Source organism: Peromyscus eremicus, chromosome X (assembly GCF_949786415.1).
Source record: "Peromyscus eremicus chromosome X, PerEre_H2_v1, whole genome shotgun sequence".
In the NCBI taxonomy this organism is placed as follows: Eukaryota; Metazoa; Chordata; class Mammalia; order Rodentia; family Cricetidae; genus Peromyscus; species Peromyscus eremicus.
The window spans coordinates 117,437,371-117,453,725 of record NC_081439.1 but is presented as its reverse complement, the minus strand read 5'-3'; the positions used below and the strand labels follow the sequence as shown (position 1 = coordinate 117,453,725).

General features: G+C 37.3%; 1 protein-coding gene across 1 annotated transcript in view; it reads left to right on the top strand.

Annotated features, from left to right (window-relative positions):
• Positions 1 to 14,963, top strand: part of Fgf13 (fibroblast growth factor 13) — a 79,623-nt gene extending 64,660 nt beyond the window's left edge. Inside the window, exons 4-5 of the mRNA XM_059250782.1 lie at positions 9,368 to 9,566; positions 13,566 to 14,963. Of these exons, the coding sequence (XP_059106765.1) occupies positions 9,368 to 9,566; positions 13,566 to 13,702 (336 nt within the window). The 3' untranslated portion in view covers positions 13,703 to 14,963. The remainder of the gene's footprint in view (positions 1 to 9,367; positions 9,567 to 13,565) is intronic.
• Positions 14,964 to 16,355: the final 1,392 nt, after the last annotated feature.

Genomic DNA, 16,355 nt, shown 5'->3' with positions numbered 1-16,355 from the left:
ACATGTCCAGCTGTGTTTTAAAAATTTAAAAGGGTGACTAATCCATTGCATGGCACATCTTCTTAGAACTAACTAGAAGATACATAATAACCAGTACAAAGCTGTAAGTGAACTCTCAACTAAAACATGGTATCTGGGTCCCCATTGACAGACCTACTGTTGTTCTAGTTTTTAGTGATGAAGAACTGTGGGGGAAAAGCAATTTGTTGTCATGTTTGTGACACTAAACTAAGGTAAATTAAAGTGTCCATGAAATATTCTGGAATATAAAAATGACATCAAGAAATTTTGTTGTAACAGTATGAGGCAATAAGAAAAAAATAGTCCTGTATACAAAGTTAAGCATAATTTGCATTTCTTTTCAAATGGTTGCTAATTACCATGTGTACTTTTTTGATTTTTTAAGACAGGGTTTCTCTATGTATCCCTAGTCATTCTGGAACTCTCTCTGTAGACCAGGCTGGCTTTCAACTCAGAAATTTGCCTGTTTCTGCCTCCGGAGTGCTGACATTAAAGGCGCGTACCACCATGTCCAGCCTTATGTACTTTTAAGTCATTTTCTGTCATGGAATTTCACAAGGTCCATTTTCAATACCTCTCTCTCTTTTTGTAGTGCTGTGGATTACAGCACTGCAACCATTTCATCCTGCTGCAGACAGAAATGAAAATATAAAAGAAGAGAAAACAGTTTCCTGGAAACCACCATTTGAGGAGAACAGTAAATGCAAAGCAAAATTCATCTGTAGCCCTAATTTGGGGGAGAATTTATATTCTTCTATATTAGTAAAATACATATAGGATGATCTTATTCCTGGTAATTGATCTCAGATGAAAAAGAACTCTGAAAATGAAAGAATGTGTTTTGCCCTGGTTTTCTGGTCATTTGTTATCAGAAGAAACCCTACAATAGAGCTTCATTCATATGCACATTCTCATTGGATCTTCGAGCAAGAGCATAATTAAGCTAACAGGACTAGTAGACCTTTTCATCATTTTACAAAAGTAAAACCAATAAAATTTAAATGAAGTGTTTAGTTATTTGGACACACAAAGACAAGAGCGTAATTTTATGTGCCTATGTCTTTGTTACAAAGATCTCTCTTTAGTCTTACTTCAGCTTAAGCACTGTTTTGTCTTTCTTAAGTTGTTTTTTTTTAAGATTTTTAAAACTTTATATGTAGAAGTGTTTTTCCTGTGTTAATGTATGTACACCACATGTGTGCCTGGTGCTCACAAAGGCCAGAAGAGTATATTGGATCTCCTGGAACTGGAGTTGTGTATAATTGTAAACCTCCATGTGTATGCTAGAAACTGAACCTAGGCCATCTGTAAAAGCAAACAGAGCTTTTGACTGCAGAGCCATTTCCCTAGCTACATTATTTTGTCTTTATTTACCCTCTTTTGTCTTCTTCCTTCCTCCTCTTCCCTTCCAACTCTTGAAAATTGGATTTATCAGGCTGGGGAGATGGCTTATTTGGTAAAAAAAAAAAATCTACTATATAAATATCAGGACCCCATGTAAAGCCAGGAGGCACAGTGGACACTTACTAACCCTAGGTTGTCAGAGATAAGTAGATCTCTGGAGCTTAGTTGTCAGGTAGTCTGATGAGCTATAGGTCCAGTAACAGAACCTGTTTCAAAATAATTACATAGAGAACAATCATGTAAGACACCCAATATCAGCTTCTACCTTTCACCATAAACACGTGCACATGCACCCATAAGCACATGTGCACACACCCACATGAACATGCACACACAATACACATACACACACACACACACACACACACACACACACACTCACTCACTCACTCACTCACTAGTCTCCTTTCCTCATTTTATTACTTACTGTTTCTGCCCTAGTAGGCAAGTGCTGACCTGTCATATCTTTCCTCTGAAAGAGTCTTCTATTTATTAGGTAGTTACAGTGCCAGAATTAACCCTGTTTTGAGTTTATACAAGGCAGCTTCAAAGGTTTCATCATATGATATTTCACTTTACACATATTTTTTCATCACATATGTATAGGTCATCTGCTGTAATCCAGGCCTTATAGCGAGAACTGTCCTTAATTATCTCTTAGTTCAATGAGGGTTTTTTGCATTAAAAATACTCCCTTTATCATGAATTAATACATTTGCTTGGCTACAGAGCACAATGTGTTGATTCCCTTCTTCCTTACCATGCTTTGAACTCAGTAATAATGAAGTTTATTTGCCTCAAATATAGCTTTGGAGAGAACATCAAAGCTGTGGATATAATAATTAGTCCTGGAAATTGAGATCACTGATGGAAGAGAAGCCAATCTAGGGAATATAGGTAGTTATCCTGTCACCCCATGGGTATAATTTATATTTTAAAATTCCATTTACTTATCTTATAAAAGAGCTGAAACTCTGATTTTAATCTATTCACGATTTTCAATAGGCTGTAGAATAATTGACATACACAAATCAGACCTGCTTAAATAACCTGCACATTTTAAATCCAGAAAATTAATTATCATTAGAAGATGGCTCAAGATTAGATGAATGACCCTTGCTAGTGACAGTAATTGCTAAACTAATTGGAGGATTAGGCCGCTGAAAATGCGCTGGAAGATAGAAGGGGAAAAGAGGTCATCAGGAGCATTGAAGAGAAAGGAAAATATGTTCAAAATATGATTATGGAACCTGCTGAAAAAAATCATGTTTCAGGGATGTTAATGATGTTTCTGTTGTTGTTCACACATAAATCTATAAACTGTTTTTTTTCTGTGTTCCATACTTCCTGCTTTGAAAGTGTCATAGGTGTAGTAAGCAAAATCTATTGAGAAATGTTAGCTTATATCAGGATGTGTGTCCTTGACATAACACATATGTGTGAAAGGTGATGGCAGTTCTTGCTACCCAGATTTAACATTACCAGTTTTGTAGGATCCACTTCAGTAGACAATTTTGCTCTCCTTAGATCCAAAAGAATCTATGCAGCCTACCTAAAAATATGTTGTGGGGGCTAAATGTGTAAAAAGGACATTTACAGTCTACGTGGTAGTTCTCAAAGCTTCCTATCCTACCTAGATACAAGCTCAAATGTAACACTGTCACCTTTCAGTGACATGATAGCTTAAACTACAAGAGCATGGCGGGGAGGGCAGGTGAATGAGAGCCCTGTTATTATGGCCTCTGTTTGCCAAATTACTTATTTTAATTATGAAGGTATTTAATCTTGGTGTGTCAGTTTTAATGCTGGAGATGTGCTTATAGAGCCTGGCTGAAAAATACACACAAAAATAATAAGTTCTGTTGTTTGAGGTCATGGTTCCTGGGGGCACAGCTATAAGCCATAGCCCTATTGGCCTCAGTTTAGAGCAGCTACTCTTCTAACCCAAGTCTCCTTTAACCAGGCCCCAACTCCAACAGGCCAAAGATACACTTCAGTCTCCACACTTTGCCATTGTGACTGAAGCAACACAGGGCAGAGATACTTCTTTAGACTCTAAAAAAGAGAATAGCAATTTACACTAGTCTCAAATTTTGTATTCTGGGGAAACGTTTCTGGCACACCATTAAATATTGGTTTAAATATTAAGGCAACTCCACATAGTTAAAAGGGGGTGGTTATTTTGTGGGGTAACTTACAAGTGAAGGGATAGGTTACAGGGTCTGGGAAAGGTGTAGCGTAGTCCAGTGGTGTTCTCTGGAGAACTCTGCTCGGTCTATCTTCAGCGTCCAGGATCCAGGAACCAAGAGAGCTGGCCCATCCAGATCTCGGGTCAAAGCTGGAACGGCTACCCACTACATCTGGATCTTAGGGTTATTTGTACATGAATCCAGGATTACCCATTGTGCCTTATAATGTCTGTATTGAGACTTTATCTGACCTGATAGGAGCACCTGACCCTTACCATCTTTGGCTGTAAGAATTCCCTAATATATTCTATTGATGTATTAGGATTTTTACATGATTTCTTCACATTTGCTATTTTAATCTCCAAATAATTATCTACTTCTTAATAGTTTTTTAAAAGTGGATTTGGAAAAAAGAACTGTTAGATATTAGTCTTGGATATGTGTGTTCTCTAAATGTCAATCCCTCGGTTCTGGGCCAAAATATGATAATAACATAGATAACATAGATATGATGTTTAATATTCACCATAAAGAAACAAATCTTGAACTTGTAAGGGAATCAAATAGAAATCATGAACAGAGAAGGTATTAGAGAATGATTATTTTATGAACTAAATATTACTTATATGACAAAATGTATATGAGCATGAGAGGTAAACAACATTTAAGAGAAATCAATGCATTAAAAGTTATGAGGTCCAAAGTACCTTTTATTTTATACTCATTAAGTAATTTCATAGGAACCATGCAAAGAATATAGGACATATGTTAATTCATACACCCATTCTGATAGCAGATATTTATCTACAGCCTTTTAAATATAGAGCACATCTACTGCTGCCTTCATTCAGTGCCTCTTTTGTGTCAAGTCCACTTTGGTACCTTCTTTCAGGGCACCAGTGAAGAGGCATCCACAATCAAAGTAAATTTGTTCCTTGATGTCCTTCCCACCAGGTCTCCTCAAAATAGGACTTTCTTGGCTTGGGCCAAATACAATTTCTATTATTTATATTGCTTACATGTACTGAAGAGATGCAACTGTACCCTTGTCTTCTTTATTAGACTCTTTTACATAGAATGGGATGTTAAATGTTTCCACATTTTAATAGAATCAAGCTTCTTCTGCCTACTCATTCTAACACAGGATAAAAATGACAGTGTCACACACAGAGAACAGAACACTCCTTTGGTTGCTTCAACATGTTTTTTTTTTCTTCTTTTTTTTTGGCCTCATTTTCTTCTCTGCTGAGTTTTTGAGTCCAAATTTAGTAGGGATGACTAAGAAATTGCCAGGATGTGACAGAGCATTCAGTTCATTGAGTCCTTCCTTGCCATTTTCCAATAGTTGTAACAATTGCCAAGACTTCCTCTTAGCGTTGTAGGTGCCACATTATTCTTAACAGCTGTTAAATCACTCATCCAAGATCTGTCCATGCAATGACAGCCTCCTTATAAATATAACTGATTTTATTCTGTGGTATAAAGGAAATTCCCTGCAGACATTTTGGAAGCTGATATTCTAATAAGTCATGTAATTTTCAGTATTTAGTTTTGATAACTAATCAGTGCTCCACTAATCAACTAGTGTACCATGAGCTTGGGGGATACAGCTAGATAGATTTGGAAATACAACAAGTTCATAGTTACCATGCATGGATATAAGTCACAGGCCATGCCAGTGACCTAGATAGAGCCTCTTGGTGTTGATATAGATATAATCAGTTTTGATTGGGAGAAATCCTGTGTAATTCAAAGAGGAATTGTATTTAAAATAGTCCTTAAGGGATGAAAAGAAAACTAGGAGACAGAGAAAGAGAAGGATGGGTTACTAAACAAGTGAATGGCATTTGGAAAGACATGCATGGTTCAGTGGTAGAGGACCAAAGAGTGATTGTAATTGAATAGTGGAGGACTTCAAAGGAAACACCCAGTCATTAGTTGCATATTATACGAAAGGTGAAATCATCCAGAGTTCATGAAGAAGGGAACTAATGGGAGAAATCCACGGAGCTTGCTTAAAGGGCAAAGGAATTTATTAGGGGAGAAAAACTTATTGTACAGAACAGAATTGTTGCAGGTTCTGGAATACTGGGGCATAGTCTCAGGTGGTTCCAGCCATCTCAGTCAGTCCTGCATCCAAGCCCACAGGAGAGAGAAGAGAGCTGTATATGTACATCTCAGGCCTTAAGGGTAGCCAAGAGGTCATGCCCCATAGGCATGTATTTTAAGGTCATAGGCAGGTAGAGCAGTTACCTGCTATGTCTCTAGGGCTGGGCTTCGGGGTCATAGAACAGATATCCACTACATCTCCCCTTTTTATCTAAATAAGAAAGTTCTAACCTAATATAAAACTATATATAATAGGAATGATTATCAAGTATTGTCCAGGAGAGGGGAAAAGTAATAACCTAAATAAAAACAGAAATACAACCAGCAAGAACAACATCAAACAAGAGACATATATTAAAATCCAGAGATGTCCACAACATAGGTAAATTGTATGTTAAAGAGATTATTCCAAAAGCTATCCTATCCTGAAGAATCTGAATCTAGTACTTAGTATGTTCTAGCTAGGATACAAGAAAATTGTAACTGTAACTATTAGTCTTCCACCTCATCAAAGACCTGAGAAAGAATATAATAGTACCTGAGAGAATGGGAAATGCACGCAAGCAACTTACAGAAATCTTTCGAGACTAGACAGAGACAGCTGGTAGCCTGGACAGTCACCTAAAGTTTCTCAGCACTGTTGGAGCATCCGATTTGACTACAGGCCTAGAATATCTGACAGACCATTTTCAGAAGCAGGAATTTTGAAAGACCATCTTACCCTGTCTTGGCAAGGTTCAGTACTTGCTTTTCTTTGTGTCCTGCTCATCTGGAAAGGACAGTGTTCATATTGTCAGCAGTCAAGGCAAGGACAGTTCTTTGCTTCACAGTCATTTTGTGCCAAGAGGAAGACAAACATTCAAATAGAGTGTCTTAGAAGCCCAACATTCTCTTGAGAGTAGATCAGTGCTGCCAGGAGCAGTCTTGTCTCATGTCAACAGAATTCTAAGTTATCAAAACGTTTAAATGCCATATTCTCTAGGTCTATGAAGTGTTTGAAGATTACCTGTCCATCTGACAAATGTTTCTGTAAATCTGGAGAACCTAACTAACATAACTACAGAAATGACAAGCATTGGTGACTATAAATCTGTAAGTCTTATCTACCTAAATAACCTAAGGACTAAGGCTTTATATAAACAAGGTAAACAGTCTGTAAGCAAATGTACAGTAAAAGGACAATGATTTCAAAATTGTAGCAATACACAAAATATCTTAAACAGAGGTAGAAATGTATAGTGTAATATGCAATATGACAACAATCTTTGATATTTATCAATATACAAGTATATTAAACAGGTAGAACAATAGTAGGATAAATACAATTTTATATTTATATCAATATATAAAATATTTCAAATAGAAGTATGAACATGTGTACAATATGATGATTATAGTTTTGAATTTGTATCAATATACAAATTATTTTAAATAGGAATATAAAAATAGTTTACATTTGTATCAATATATAAGAATCCATATCAGTACAAATTAACTAGGTTGATAGTTTGCTAAATTAGTTTATTAGTAGATACAATAATCTACTTTAATATCCTATACCTATCTAAGGGTATAGGAGAGACCATGCCCCAGGGGCATATATTTCAAGGTCATAAGCAGGTAGAACAGTTACCTGCTACATCTCTAGAGCTGTGCTTCATTTCATAGAACAGATATCCACTACAGGGAACCTTACTTTAAGAAAGCAAATATATCAGGAGAAAAGGAAGACCAATTATGAGATCCATATAACAGTCTGCTGAAGAGGTCCTAAAGTCATAAACTTGCTATAAATATGGAAGGTAAAGGCTATGGCATCATGAAATAGCATGTGGATGAATGTAAACATCCCCTGGGTTTAAGTGTGAGAAACTGCAACTTGGTAGATTTCAGATACTAAAAGAAGAACGGAAGGGAGAAGTGGAGGATGGAATAAGTGCTGACCTGTGCTTCAGCTATTATTCTTTATTTCTATGTTGAATTCTTTCCCATCCTTCAAGACTCAGATATAATGATCTCTTATGTCTATGAACATGTCCTTAGTGCCCCTGTCAGAATTAAGTCTGACTTCCCCCTCTCTTCTCAGACAATACATATCTTTTTATGGACTTTCTTTCTGTACTTATGGCAGCACATACATCTCATGCTCTAGTCATTTGCCTAACTTGATCATCTGCATCATTCAACAGATTTCTTTACAAATGATTTCTGAATTTTTATTAAAAGAAAATCTACTTTCCAGGGATGAATACTTTATCCAAGTAATGATTTAATTCACAAAGAACTCCAGAAATTTTCCTCATCACTAGAGAAAATGTAGAGATTTTTCATCAAATGTCTTTGTAGACATACTTTGGCTTTCTCTGTGTTGAGAAATCCCATAAAGAGAAATGTTCAGAACCCATAAATAGAACTCTTTTAAGTTTCTGCCATGTGACAGTTGCCCCAGAAGTACATTTCTGCTTTAGTAGGTTGAATTTGCATGAATCCTGGGAGATCTATGGTGTGTACCTAGACTGAATGAAATAACCCCAAAGATGCTCTCTCCAAGTGCATTCTGCAGAGCAAATATGGATGGACATCAAGCATATTACTGAATGAGGCAGGGTTTAATAAAAAAGAAAAGAAAATTACTTGCATGCTTTCCTTTCTGAGAAATGCTGACAAATGTGTTCCCCTTCACTAAAGTAACTTTTAGAACATTTCAGATGTTGTTACTCAGCTGGTGTGTATGCTGAGAATGATACTAAATATGAAAATGAAGTAAAAAAGAAACACAGAGACACAATTTAGAAAAGACCACTGGCCTAGAAAATGGGCACAACAAAACAGGATTTGTAAACATTAGGCAAAATTATCAACTGTTGTTCCTGATAACATCTCAGCAAATTAGGGAAAAAAATCAGATAACATCATTTCCTTGTAGAACTACTTTAGAAATCTAGGCAACCAGCACTGTAGTACTGCTTTAAGACTCAGGCAAATAGTAACCATAATATATGATAACCTGAGAATCTATTAAAAGATAACCTGAGAATTTATTAAAAGTAATCACGTGGCTGGTGAGATAGCTCAGACAGCAGGCAGACACTTTGCACACAAAGGCTAAATTCAGTCCCTGAAACGTAAGTAAAAGTGAAAGGAGAAAATATATTTGTTTTTTGACCTCCTCATCTGAGCAATACATATCACACATCACACACACACACACATACACACACACACACACACACTCACACACACACACGATAATAGTATAAAAAGTAAATACTAAACTAAATGTTAATTTTCTTTTATTTATTGTTTATAGCAGCTTTATGCTCCTCTTTCAATCCTTTTGCTCTTGATTTAGTCCAGCATACACTTATGTGGCTTGTCCAAATCTTTGCATTGCTTACTGCAAAGAGCCAATCACTGATCAACAGCATTTTTACTTTGGGTGTTCTCTTAAAATATCACATAAATTGCTACATATAGTCTTTTGGTTTCCAGTGATAATAACTTGTTCTATTCAAATAAAGTACCCTTCATACAAGCTTTAACAAGGTATTATCTAAACTTCTGAATGGTATATTCTATCTATTCTGCTTGAAATTCATACTCTTATAAATACTGACTTTTTTGTTTATTTACTTTTGTTGCAGGAACATTTCACACCTGAGTGCAAATTCAAAGAATCAGTATTTGAAAATTATTATGTGACATACTCATCAATGATCTACCGTCAGCAGCAATCAGGCCGAGGGTGGTATCTGGGCCTGAACAAAGAAGGAGAGATCATGAAAGGCAACCATGTGAAGAAGAACAAGCCCGCAGCACATTTTCTGCCCAAACCACTGAAAGGTAAATTTGATAGCCTATGGACTATGGATTCTTCCATGAAAACCACTAATTTCATTAAGTCTTGTTTGTACTTTTGGGTGTAAAACCTAATTCTTCTATATTAAGGCATCTACCCATAAATTTTCAAGCATTTCACAGCACTAAAAACCATCAAGACCAAAATGTAAAAACCATGCCAACATTCAAACACTGACAGTAGCATCTACTCTCATCTTAGTTTATCCATAGTAACACCTTTCTTAGAGGGAAGTACCTAAATTGCAAACTCAAGACAGCTAAGGACCCTAAATTATGCCAAAATGACTTGTAGAGATTAACCATGGAGTTTAGAATGTGTACATATTTAATCTTTATAGAAAAACCCCTTGGTCAATATAGCCTTAAGAATTTTCATTCTCAGTTTTTTTTAGATTAGTAGGGAAATAAAGGAGAGAGAACTATTATCTTAGGGTTTCTGTTGCTATAATAAAACACCGTAGCCTAAGACAACTTGGGGAGGAAAGGGTATATTTAATCTTATACTTCCACATCACAGTCCATCATCAATGGAAGTCAGTATAGGAACTCAAACAGGGCAGGAATCTGGAGGCAGGAGCTGATGCAGAGAGCATGGAGAGGTGCTGCTTACTGGCTTGCTCCTCATGGCTTGCCTAGCCTGCTTTCTTATAGCACCAAGGACCACCAACTCAGCCTTATTTCTTATAGCACCCAGAAGCACTAGCCCAGTGTGGCACTGCCCACAGTGGTCTGGATCCTCCTATATCAATCATCAATCAAGAAAATGCCCCACAGGTTCACCTGTCCAGTTTAGTGGGGACATTTACTTAGCTGAGGTCTTTTCTTTCTAAATGATTCTACCTTGTGTCCAATTGACATAAAACTAGCCAGCACAATTGACTCCTTATCAACTTGATACACAAATACATCACAATTCAACTAGAACCTTTCCTTTCTTATTTGTCCCCATGATGGCATGTTAATATTAGTATCACAGTGTAAAACATTCCAAATTTTTTAAAGTTCCATGGTCTTTAAATTTTCCAACATTTTAAAAGTTCAGTCTCTTCAAAACATCCAACATCTCTTTCAAGTTCAAAGTTTCTCTGAAATATCTAAAGTCTCTAAAATACCAAACTCTCTCTAAAATAGATAAAGTCTTAACTGTGAGCTTTTGTAAAATCAAAAACAAATTATATACTTTCTTACTATAAGAAGGAATAACCGTAGGATAGTCACAATCAAATCAATGCAAAATAAATATGAAACAATGTGAAAAGTTCAGTGTTAGATGTTCAGGACACATTTATGATGTGCTCCAAAGTGTCCTGGGAGCAGCACTTCTCGAAGCCTTGCTATTCACAGCACACACAACCTGTTTTCTAGGCTCAATCTGGCTCTGCTCCACAGCTGGTGCTCTTCTTGATGGTTATCCCATGTTACTAGCATCTCCAAAATGTTGGGATCTCTATTCCACCTTGGCTGCTCCTTCACCAATAGCCTCTCTTGGGCTCTTTTCTTTAGGGACTCTTACCCTGCACATGGTGTCAATCCTCAATGTTTTTCAATGACCCCTTCAATTCTGGGGCTTCTACTTCAATTGAAACTACACATTCACCAGTGGCCTCTCCTGGCCTCTCACAATGCAAAACCTTGGCTTCTCTCTATGAACCCTTCATGCCTTCAAAACTAGTAACACATGGTAAAAACACATCATCAATTTTGGTTGCCAGCACAAGGTACAGCCTTGGCCACTTTTGGATCATAGCTCTGTGTGCTGACCCTAAGGAAACACTTCTCAGATTTTGCCTCAGCAATGCTAGTATCTTCTTAATTACATCTGATTCTTTAGCCCCAGTTGACAGGTATCAATTGTCCCAACAAAGCAAAAGCATTACTTTGGTGGGTCTTAATTCAAACTATCAAATGGCTCATAGAGTCTTTAGGGGACACTCAAAACTTCCCTCTGAAACTTCACAAGACAGGACTCCATCATCTGCACTGATCTCAGGTCTATATTCTTTGTTCCCACAACAACTCACTAAGTTCTAAACAATCAATGGCTTTTCCAGTCCAACATTCCAAAGTTCACAGTCCTCCCCAAAACATGCTCAAGTCTGTCACAGCAATACCTAATGATCTGGTGCCAATTTCTGTTTTAGTAAGGATTATTATTGCTGAGATAAAACACCATTACCAAAAGCAACTTGGGGAGGAAAGGGTTTATTTCACTTCCACATCACAGCCAATCATTAAAGGAGGTCAAGGCAGGAACCTAGAGGCAAGAATTAAAGCTAAGGTCATAGAGAAATGTTGTTTAGTGGTTTTTTCAGCCTGCTTTCTGATAGCACCCATGACTACCAGTTCAGTGGTGGCACCAGCCACACACCCTCACACATCCTCCCACTATAGGAAGCCTACAGTCCAGTCTCCTGGAGGCATTTTCTTAATGAAGGTTTCCTCTTCCAAAATAACTCTAGCTTGTGTCAGGTTGACACAAAACTAGTCAGAATAGATGTAAAAAGAAACTGGGAAATAGCAATATTAGTAGGGAGACATAGCGAAGAGACAGACAATAGAAATAAAACAGAAGAGATTGCCCACCTGAGATTACAGTAGAGGCTTAAAAGTACTACCCATCCCCTTACACACCACACATGCACACACGTTGAAATAAGTGCCACGTTGTGTTGTACAACTCATTTTCTGGGCCAGAATATCTGAGTTCAAGTTGCAGGTTCATTTTGTAGTAACTGGATGGTTGGATTGTGTTTATTTGTTTGTTTGCTTGCTATGGTGTTTGTTGTTTGTTTGAAACAGAGTCTCACCTGTGTAGCTGGTGCTTTCTTGTCCCAGTTGGCCTCAAATTCATGATCTTCCTTCCTCAACCTCCAAAAATGCCAGCATTATAGGTATTGTCACTGTGCCCCGCTGTTAACTGAATGGTCTTGTAATGTTACTTACCTACATGTGCCTCATGATCATCAGTAAAATATAAGTAAGAGAATTCGATGGGCTACTTAATGATACCAGAGCAGCCTAGGCTACAGTGAGACCCTGTCTCTAATAAAAATGAGTTTTTATTTTATTTTATTTTATTTTATTTTATTATTTTTGTTTGTTTGTTTTTTGAGGCAGGGTTTCTCTGTATAGCCTTGCGCCTTTCCTGGAACTCACTTGGTAGCTCAGGCCGACCTCGAACTCACAGAGATCCGCCTGGCTCTGCCTCCCAAGTGCTGGGATTAAAGGCGTGCGCCACCACCGCCCGGCTAAAAATGAGTTTTTTATATCATAGACTTTTTACAAGGACAAAATGCAGTGATGCATATGATGAACTTAATATCTAACACACTGTATTCACACGTATATGCTAGTACATGATTTATAGCCCAATAATAATAACTGTTACCATTTATTGTTCTAAGAATCATACTAATGCTTTTAATCTTAGAGAGTTTCATTTAAAGTATGACAGAAATCAATGTTTTAAAATGTGTAAATTTTTAACATTAAGTTTCACAGTGTGTTATAGATTATATTTAAACTTCTGAGAGCTTTATTAAATGTGTTTCCATTATTCCTTGCATATAAAACTGTAAGTGATAGAAGTTAGGTATTAAAATACGCTATGAATTACTATATGAGGACTAGAATTCATTTAATCTAGTCTCATCCATGCTGCTAAGTACTTGTGTGTTTGTCTTAAGGCATAGAAACTTAGACACCAAAACATAATTTTTCTTTGTCTTTTTTGTCTTTGTTTCTTTCCAATTATCAAAATTAAATCTTCTGATAAATAAAAGCTACTTATTGTGTATAAAATATTACAAAATATGTATACACTGTGGAATGGCTAAGTTGAGATGATGAGCATGAGCTTTGCTTCCTGGACTTAGAAGTTTTAAAACAAGAACACCTAGGATCTATTGTAGAAATTTGGAACAGTGCAATGCATTAGTGTGCCCCTTTAAAGGCCTTTTCCACCATCTCTGTGCTTTTCAGTGGCCATGTATAAGGAGCCATCTCTGCACGATCTCACGGAGTTCTCCCGATCTGGAAGTGGGACCCCGACCAAGAGCAGAAGCGTCTCCGGTGTCCTGAATGGAGGCAAATCCATGAGCCACAATGAATCAACGTAGCCAGTGAGGGCAAAACGAGGGCTCTATAACAGAACCTTACCTCCAGGTGCTGTTGAATTCTTCTAGCAGTCCTTCATCCAAAAGTTCAAACTTATCAGTGAGGTTTACCAAACATACAGGCAGAGTTCCCTATTCTATCTGCCATTACACCTTGTTATCATCCATACTAAAGCCCCATAATTTAGATTGAGCTTGTGCAAAAGAATGCCAAGCATTATCAATGAACTAAATCTGGAAGAAGGACTGCCAAATTTTCTCATGATCTCACCTATACTTTGGGGATAACACAGCAAAAAATATTTCACAGCACTAACGCTGGTCAATTTGCATCCCAACAAGAAAATTTAAAAGACCACAATCATTCTTAAAAAAAAAACCAACAAAATAAAATTAACTGCTTAAATGTTTTGTAGGGGCAAACGAATTCTGTGAACCGTGTTGTTTTCTTGGCTTCATGTTTTCTATCTATGCTTGATTCAAATGTACTCTTTAATATAGTGAAACTGTATGATTTCTGAAATTCAATGGTTCTATTGACTCACTTAATCCAAATCAACCAAATTCAGGGTTGAATCTGAATTGGCATCTCAGGCTCAAGGTGACAGTATTCTTAGGATTTTTCCTCTCTCTCCCTCACCCTCCCCACCTCTCTTCCTCCTCTGCCTCCCTTTCTCTCTCTTTATCTCCCTTTCTTTTTTGTTGTTGATTAGAACTGTAGCATTCTGGTCAAGTTCTTGTGCTGTACTTTGTGCGTAGAAATTGAGTTGTACTGTCAACCCCAGTCAGTAAAGATAAGTTGAGACAAGATTATCCTCAAGTGTAGAGTTCTCTCAATTCCATTCGTGTATCACATTAATCTATTGTTGTGGAACTGTGGAACAGTGCTGTTGTCTTTTGTGTTGTTCACATATGAACTGTCTCATCTGTACATGTACAAGTCCTCCCGTCGTTGTATTTGGCACGTGAACATTGTATTGTGTACAAGGAAATGTTAAGACTGGTTCCCCCTAAACAACATATATTATACATGCTACTGGACAAGTGTTTAAGACTTAGCTAGGTTTCCATTTAGATCTTCATATCTGTTGCATGGAAGAAAGTTGGAATCTTGGCATAGAGTTGCATGATATGTAAGATTTTGTGCATTAATAATTGTTAAAATCTGTGTTCCAAAAGTGGACATAGCATGTACAGGCAGTTTTCTGCCCTGTGCACAAAACGTTAAAAAAGTTGTTTAATATTTGTTGTTGTATACCCAAATACGCACCCAATAAACTCTTTATATTCATTCAAAGAAAAAAATAAACTTCAATGTGTATTTGTTATCCATTATGTGCCATCAAGTATATTAGAAATTGGACTTAAACACTGAATTTCATAGATAAGGCCTCTAAGTTCAGAGAAGCTACAGTATAGACATCTGTATTCGTATGAACACAAGTCTTTAAAGTGTGCTTCTTAATCTTAAACTTTCAGATTGATACTGAAGAATCCTCACTGTCATTCAGCAAAGAAAGTGTACAAGGATCTGTGGTTAGTCATTCCTTTTGCATTCACAGTGCCATCACTGTCCCTTTGGCTCATTTCTCTTCTCTGTAGCTAAAGTTTTCTCCATCTGGGAAAGTAGAAGGAAAATCGAAGCCTTCTTTCCTGTGGATGCCTTTGATCTAGCTCCCCAGAGATGCTATGCCTGACAATGAAGGCTTTGTGGGTAGTCAGCATGGGAAGAGTGGTGGAGCAAAGCAAACAAGGGGGTGCGTTTCAAAGCGTGTGTGACGTCGTTACCATGGCACAAACAGTTTTTGCAGACAGATAGGATTCCCAAGATGTTTGGGCCAGATTTAGCAGAAGCTCCTCACCGGTCTCAGCCCAGTCACTTTGTGACTCCATCTCAAGGCCTGCTCTGCTGATTTCATCTGGCCTGAGCGCTGAAGCACAATCAGGAGGTAAGGCACTTGCCTGTCTGGAACTCAAGATGTTGTATAGACACCACTAGACTCACTTTGCTCCCTCTGCTCATCTCCCTTTGTCCAAGCACCTTAATATTGTTTTTGGCTGTTTGGGTTGCTGGTCTTATTTTTTTCATTATTCAGGAACATGATAAGTCTATTGGTCATAAACGTATCAGCACTTTGTTGTGTCAGTACAAAAGGGTGAAAATGCCCAGGAAGAAAGTGTACTCTCAGAGAGTTCTCCTTGAGCTACCTTGTTTTTCATTTTGTTTTGTTTTGTTCAAGCAAGGTCTCATTATGTAGCCACAGCTGGCCTGGAATCCACTATAGTAGACCAGGCTGGCCTTGAACTCACTGCCGTCTATTTGGGTCTGCTTGAAGTTGTTTTGAACAGTTTGCATTCATTAAAAGAAGTAAACAAAGAATTCAGAATTGTCTATAAGTAGTGGTGGTGCTTGTCCATGCTTTACTGCACATATATTCACACATTCTTCATGGCAAAAAATATTGGTCCTACCACATGCTTCATGAAATTAAAAACATAAAAAGGCTCTATGATGAAACAAAAGACTGAAAACACTGTTACTTCTCCAACTTTCATACATAGTCAAGAGCGCCTAGGATGTTCAGAAATCCTGGATTCTAGTTTACAGCGAGGCCAAGACTTTGAATTTCTCTCCAGTTCCTGTGTTTTACTGAAG